At 54.2% G+C, this 7500-nt stretch overlaps 1 protein-coding gene across 1 annotated transcript in view; it reads right to left on the reverse strand.

Moving 5' to 3' along the window:
- The window catches only part of LOC142475685 (little elongation complex subunit 2-like), a gene marked incomplete at its 5' end in the record, with an annotated part of 76715 nt that overhangs the window by 36064 nt on the left and 33151 nt on the right, over positions 1-7500 (reverse strand). The window contains one exon of the mRNA XM_075581457.1: positions 2897-3026. Coding sequence (XP_075437572.1) covers positions 2897-3026 — 130 coding nt within the window. The remainder of the gene's footprint in view (positions 1-2896; positions 3027-7500) is intronic.

Here is a 7500-nt window from a genome sequence, read left to right on the forward strand (position 1 = left end):
GAGGGAGGGCAGGGGGCAAAGGGCTGGGGGAGGGAGGGCAGGGGGCAAAGGGCAGGGGGAGGGAGGGCAGGGTGCAAAGGGCAGGGGGAGGGAGGGCAGGGGGGGCAGGGTGCAAAGGGCAGGGGGGCATGGGGAGGAGGGGCAGGTGGAGGGTGGCAGGGGACAAAGGGCAGGGGGAGGGAGGGGGCAAATGGCAGGGGGAGGGAGGGCAGGGGGTAAAGGGCAGGGGGCAAAGGGCAGGGAGGGCAGGGGGCAAAGGGCAGGGAGGGCAGGGGGCAAAGGGCAGAGGGGGCAGGTGGGCAGGGAGGGTAGGGGGGGCAAAGGGTAGGGGGAGGAGTCAGGGACGCGTTAAATAAACCATTCCCCTGCGTTTACTCACCTTGCACACGGACGCGCTCCTCTTCCTACGGGTACCGGCCGCCCTCCTCCTCCACCTCGGGCTCCTCAGCGGAGAGGCTGAGACGCTCCGGTGAGGAGGTGCTGTGCCTCCCGCACGGAGAGGCGGAGACAGCCGGAGGAGCGGCCTCTGGGACGGGGAGCGGCCTGTGTGAGGGGAGAGCCGCAGAGAGCGTGCTCTGTGTGTGTGTGTGTGGGGGGGGGGAATAAGCGGGGCGGGGGGTAAACGGGGGGGGGGGGTGAGCGAAGGGGAGGGTGGGAGAGGGGGGTGAGCTTGAGCGGGGGGAGAGCGGGGGGAGGAGGGGGGAGAGCGGGGGGAGGGGGGGTGTGAGCGGGTGGGGGGTGAGGGAGAGCGCCGGTGAGAGAGTGGCCTATGGGTGGTGAGAGCCGTGGGGAGCGCTCTCGGGGATGGTCAGCTGGGGGAGCGGCCTATGTGAGGGGAGAGCCACAGAGAGCGTGGGGGGGGGGGGAAGGGGTGTGTGTGTGTCTCAGTCTCTCCTTTGGCCCGTCACTCCGCCTCAGGCCAATGAGAGGTGTGTGGGGGGGCCAAGGGAGCAATCTCATTGGCCTGGCCCAAGGTCCAATGGGATTGCCGCTAGGGACACAGGGAGGGACACAGGGAGACACATACAGACACGGACACATATGACGCTTTCAGAAATATATAGTAAGAGATATATATATATATATATATATATATATATAAAAATAAAACGAATAGACGATACCGTTCTGTGGCTAACGAAATGCTTTTATTTGTGCGAGCTTTCGAGATACACTGATCTCTTCTTCCGGCGATGTTACAATGAATAAAGCAAGCAAAGGGTTAACTGAAACCCTCCGGGGGGAGGGATAGGTTTCAGTCACAGATTACATTCCAGGATTCACTGTTTTTAAGTTAACCCTTTGCCTGCTTTATTCAATGCAACACCGCCGGAAGAAGAGATCAGTGTATCTCGAAAGCTCGCACAAATACTGTAAAGCATTTCGTTAGCCACAGAACGGTATCGTCTATTCGTTTTTGATTATTAAAGCACGGCTAACACGGTACTGATACCTCTACACCAATAGATCTATATATGTGAGAGAGAGAGAGAGAGTGTGTGTGTGTGTGAGAGGGAGAGTGTGAGAGTGTGAGAGAGGGTGAGAGTGTGAGAGAGGGTGTGAGTGTGAGAGAGGGTGAGAGAAAGTGTGAAAGAGTGTGAGAAAGAGTGAGAAAGAGAGCGTGAGAAAGAGAGCGTGAGAAAGAGAGCGTGAGAAAGAGTGTGTGCGTACTTTTTCTCTTTCCAGCTATGAAAATTGTAGAACAAACAGCGCATCAAAAAACAAATGTCATTAGTTTGTTATTAAACGGTGTATGGGAGGTGCACACCCAACTAAGTGCTACACCTGTCCCTACAATGCAGCCACAAGGTCCTCAACCCCACAGGTGCCGAGCAAATAGTTACAGGAACAGAATGACCTAGGCGCAGATTGGAAACGATATGAACCAGTTGTTCTGGGTAAGTATCGCACTCACATTTTGGAAGTTCAATCAATCACACATTTCTCCAAACATGAACATGAACTGGAAGGGAGAATCTCTCCGAGACACTGCGGGTAGTTGGATACTTTCATCGCCCGCGGATATCCCCGACTTGGAGTCCTTGGAACTGATGTCGGCTCCACTGTTCACGTCGCTCAGTATCCCATCAGATAGGTGATATATGAAGATGAAAATAGAGAAAAACACATATAGTGTCAATCTGATTTATTAAAAAAAACTTTTTGAAACCAAGCAAGTATCAAACTCACAGATTTTGCATCTGTTCTGCGCAGATTGAGAAATTCTCCTCAGAGAGCGGGTCTCACCCCCGTCTCGATCGGTGCTCCTCTGCACCGGCGTTTGGTCCGTACCCGGCTTCCAATCCGTCCACTTCCGAGTCACGTGATTGACAAAGTTACTTCTCGCGTGACTTGACTGGGAATCGCCGGCTTTTCTCCCGGAGCTCTCACAGGACAGCTGATTGTGCTTCTCTCCTACGCGTTTCTCCAATGTGGCTTCTTCAGGGGTCCTGAAGAACCCAGCCCCTATTTTCATCTTCATATATCACCTATCTGATGGGATACTGAGCGCCTTGAACAGCACATCAGTTCCAAAGACTCCAAGTCGGGGATATCCGCGGGCGATGAAAGTATCCAACTACCCGCAGTGTCTCAGAGAGATTCTCCCTTCCAGTTCCAGTTCATGTTTGGAGAAATGCGTGATTGATTGAACTTCCAAAATGTGGGAGCGATACTTACCCAGAACAACTGGTTCATATCGTCAGGACACACTACCCTGTGTTTGTTTTCTTTTCTATTGTCTGCAAATCTGCGCCTAGGTCATAGTGTTCCAGTACGGATATAACACACACACACACACACACACACACACACACACACACACACACACACACAATCTGAATATATACTTATGTATGTGGTGCTGTGTCACAGGGATGGCGGGGGTGACACTTACCGATATAATAGGAGCACTTGGAGTGTAAGAGGCTTTCGGTCCACAAGCGGCAGCTCTCGCTGTCGGTCAGAGATTCTGCCCCGTAACACGCCTGGTAATCCACCTTCGGCAGGATGTACACGGGCAAGTGCTGGGGGGGACACAGGGACATTAACACCGCTCTCCTCACCGTTACAATAACCGCCTCCTCGCTGTGTACCGCGGAAACAGCCGGGGTCTGACGTTTTCACCAATCCCACCCTCTTATTAAACTCTGCAGCTACTTTCTGAAGATATTAGCACCTGAAAACGTGTCTCGTCGGGAGGTTAAAATGGCCGCAGACATTCACACGCGTTAAGTTAAACAAGGGTGTGTCCACTGAAACAGCCAACGCAGGAGGGGGTGTATCCCTAATACAGGAGGAATAGGCACGCAGGAGGGAGTGTATCCCTAATACAGGAGGAATGGGCACACAGGAGGGGGGTGTATCCCTAATACAGGAGGGGAGTGTATCCCTAATACAGGAGGAATAGGCACACAGGAGGGGGTGTATCCCTAATACAGGAGGGGAGTGTATCCCTAATACAGGAGGAAGAGACACGCAGGAGGGGGGTGTATCCCTAATACAGGAGGAATAGACACGCAGGAGGGGGTGTATCCCTAATACAGGAGGAATAGACACGCAGGAGGGGGGTGTATCCCTAATACAGGAGGAATAGACACGCAGGAGGGGGGTGTATCCCTAATACAGGAGGAATAGGCACGCAGGAGGGGGGTGTATCCCTAATACAGGAGGAAGAGACACGCAGGAGGGGGAGTGTATCCCTAATACAGGAGGAAGAGACACGCAGGAGGGGGGTGTATCCCTAATACAGGAGGAATAGGCACGCAGGAGGGGGGTGTATCCCTAATACAGGAGGAATAGGCACACAGGAGGGGGTGTATCCCTAATACAGGAGGAATAGACACGCAGGAGGGGGGTGTATCCCTAATACAGGAGGAATAGGCACGCAGGAGGGGGGTGTATCCCTAATACAGGGGGAATAGACACTCAGGAGGGGGAGTGTATCCCTAATACAGGAGGAATAGACACGCAGGAGGGGGGTGTATCCCTAATACAGGAGGAATAGGCACGCAGGAGGGGGGTGTATCCCTAATACAGGAGGAATAGGCACGCAGGAGGGGGGTGTATCCCTAATACAGGAGGAATAGGCACGCAGGAGGGGGGTGTATCCCTAATACAGGAGGAATAGACACGCAGGAGGGGGGTGTATCCCTAATACAGGAGGAATAGGCACGCAGGAGGGGGTGTATCCCTAATACAGGAGGAAGAGACACGCAGGAGGGGGGTGTATCCCTAATACAGGAGGAATAGGCACGCAGGAGGGGGGTGTATCCCTAATACAGGAGGAAGAGACACGCAGGAGGGGGGTGTATCCCTAATACAGGAGGAATAGGCACGCAGGAGGGGGGTGTATCCCTAATACAGGAGGAATAGACACGCAGGAGGGGGGTGTATCCCTAATACAGGAGGAATAGGCACGCAGGAGGGGGTGTATCCCTAATACAGGAGGAATAGGCACGCAGGAGGGGGGTGTATCCCTAATACAGGGGGAATAGGCACGCAGGAGGGGGGTGTATCCCTAATACAGGGGGAATAGGCACGCAGGAGGGGGGTGTATCCCTAATACAGGAGGAAGAGACACGCAGGAGGGGGGTGTATTCCTAATACAGGGGGAATAGACATGCAGGAGGGGGGTGTATCCCTAATACAGGAGGAATAGGCACGCAGGAGGGGGGTGTATCCCTAATACAGGAGGAATAGGCATGCAGGAGGGAGTGTATCCCTAATACAGGAGGAATAGACACGCAGGAGGGGGGTGTATCCCTAATACAGGAGGAATAGGCACGCAGGAGGGGGGTATATCCCAAATACAGGAGGAAGAGACACGCAGGAGGGGGGTGTATCCCTAATACAGGAGGGGAGTGTATCCCTAATACAGGAGGAATAGGCACACAGGAGGGGGGTGTATCCCTAATACAGGGGGAATAGGCACGCAGGAGGGGGGTGTATCCCTAATACAGGAGGAAGAGACATGCAGGAGGGGGGTGTATCCCTAATACAGGAGGAAGAAACACGCAGGAGGGGGGTGTATCCCTAATACAGGAGGAATAGACACGCAGGAGGGGGTGTATCCCTAATACAGGAGGAAGAGACACGCAGGAGGGGGGTGTATCCCTAATACAGGAGGAATAGGCACGCAGGAGGGGGTGTATCCCTAATACAGGAGGAAGAGACACGCAGGAGGGGGGTGTATCCCTAATACAGGAGGAATAGGCACGCAGGAGGGGGGTGTATCCCTAATACAGGAGGAATAGGCATGCAGGAGGGGGGTGTATCCCAAATACAGGAGGAATAGGCACACAGGAGGGGGGTGTATCCCTAATACAGGGGGAATAGACACGCAGGAGGGGGTGTATCCCTAATACAGGAGGAAGAGACACGCAGGAGGGGGGTGCATCCCTAATACAGGGGGAATAGACACTCAGGAGGGGGGTGTATCCCTAATACAGGAGGAATAGACACGCAGGAGGGGGGTGTATCCCTAATACAGGAGGAATAGACACGCAGGAGGGGGGTGTATCCCTAATACAGGAGGGGGTGTATCCCAAATACAGGAGGAAGAGGCACGCAGGAGGGAGTGTATCCCTATTACAGGAGGAATGGGCACACAGGAGGGGGGTGTATCCCTAATACAGGAGGGGAGTGTATCCCTAATACAGGAGGAATAGGCACACAGGAGGGGGTGTATCCCTAATACAGGAGGGGAGTGTATCCCTAATACAGGAGGAAGAGACACGAGGAGGGGGGTGTATCCCTAATACAGGAGGAATAGACACGCAGGAGGGGGTGTATCCCTAATACAGGAGGAATAGACACGCAGGAGGGGGGTGTATCCCTAATACAGGAGGAATAGACACGCAGGAGGGGGGTGTATCCCTAATACAGGAGGAATAGGCACGCAGGAGGGGGGTGTATCCCTAATACAGGAGGAAGAGACACGCAGGAGGGGGAGTGTATCCCTAATACAGGAGGAAGAGACACGCAGGAGGGGGGTGTATCCCTAATACAGGAGGAATAGGCACGCAGGAGGGGGGTGTATCCCTAATACAGGAGGAATAGGCACACAGGAGGGGGTGTATCCCTAATACAGGAGGAATAGACACGCAGGAGGGGGGTGTATCCCTAATACAGGAGGAATAGGCACGCAGGAGGGGGGTGTATCCCTAATACAGGGGGAATAGACACTCAGGAGGGGGAGTGTATCCCTAATACAGGAGGAATAGACACGCAGGAGGGGGGTGTATCCCTAATACAGGAGGAATAGGCACGCAGGAGGGGGGTGTATCCCTAATACAGGAGGAATAGGCACGCAGGAGGGGGGTGTATCCCTAATACAGGAGGAATAGGCACGCAGGAGGGGGGTGTATCCCTAATACAGGAGGAATAGACACGCAGGAGGGGGGTGTATCCCTAATACAGGAGGAATAGGCACGCAGGAGGGGGTGTATCCCTAATACAGGAGGAAGAGACACGCAGGAGGGGGGTGTATCCCTAATACAGGAGGAATAGGCACGCAGGAGGGGGGTGTATCCCTAATACAGGAGGAAGAGACACGCAGGAGGGGGGTGTATCCCTAATACAGGAGGAATAGGCACGCAGGAGGGGGGTGTATCCCTAATACAGGAGGAATAGACACGCAGGAGGGGGGTGTATCCCTAATACAGGAGGAATAGGCACGCAGGAGGGGGTGTATCCCTAATACAGGAGGAATAGGCACGCAGGAGGGGGGTGTATCCCTAATACAGGGGGAATAGGCACGCAGGAGGGGGGTGTATCCCTAATACAGGGGGAATAGGCACGCAGGAGGGGGGTGTATCCCTAATACAGGAGGAAGAGACACGCAGGAGGGGGGTGTATTCCTAATACAGGGGGAATAGACATGCAGGAGGGGGGTGTATCCCTAATACAGGAGGAATAGGCACGCAGGAGGGGGGGGGTATCCCTAATACAGGAGGAATAGGCATGCAGGAGGGAGTGTATCCCTAATACAGGAGGAATAGACACGCAGGAGGGGGGTGTATCCCTAATACAGGAGGAATAGGCACGCAGGAGGGGGGTATATCCCAAATACAGGAGGAAGAGACACGCAGGAGGGGGGTGTATCCCTAATACAGGAGGGGAGTGTATCCCTAATACAGGAGGAATAGGCACACAGGAGGGGGGTGTATCCCTAATACAGGGGGAATAGGCACGCAGGAGGGGGGTGTATCCCTAATACAGGAGGAAGAGACACGCAGGAGGGGGGTGTATTCCTAATACAGGGGGAATAGACATGCAGGAGGGGGGTGTATCCCTAATACAGGAGGAAGAAACACGCAGGAGGGGGGTGTATCCCTAATACAGGAGGAATAGACACGCAGGAGGGGGTGTATCCCTAATACAGGAGGAAGAGACACGCAGGAGGGGGGTGTATCCCTAATACAGGAGGAATAGGCACGCAGGAGGGGGTGTATCCCTAATACAGGAGGAAGAGACACGCAGGAGGGGGGTGTATCCCTA

Source organism: Ascaphus truei, unplaced genomic scaffold (genome assembly GCF_040206685.1).
Source record: "Ascaphus truei isolate aAscTru1 unplaced genomic scaffold, aAscTru1.hap1 HAP1_SCAFFOLD_1330, whole genome shotgun sequence".
Classification (NCBI taxonomy): domain Eukaryota; kingdom Metazoa; phylum Chordata; class Amphibia; order Anura; family Ascaphidae; genus Ascaphus; species Ascaphus truei.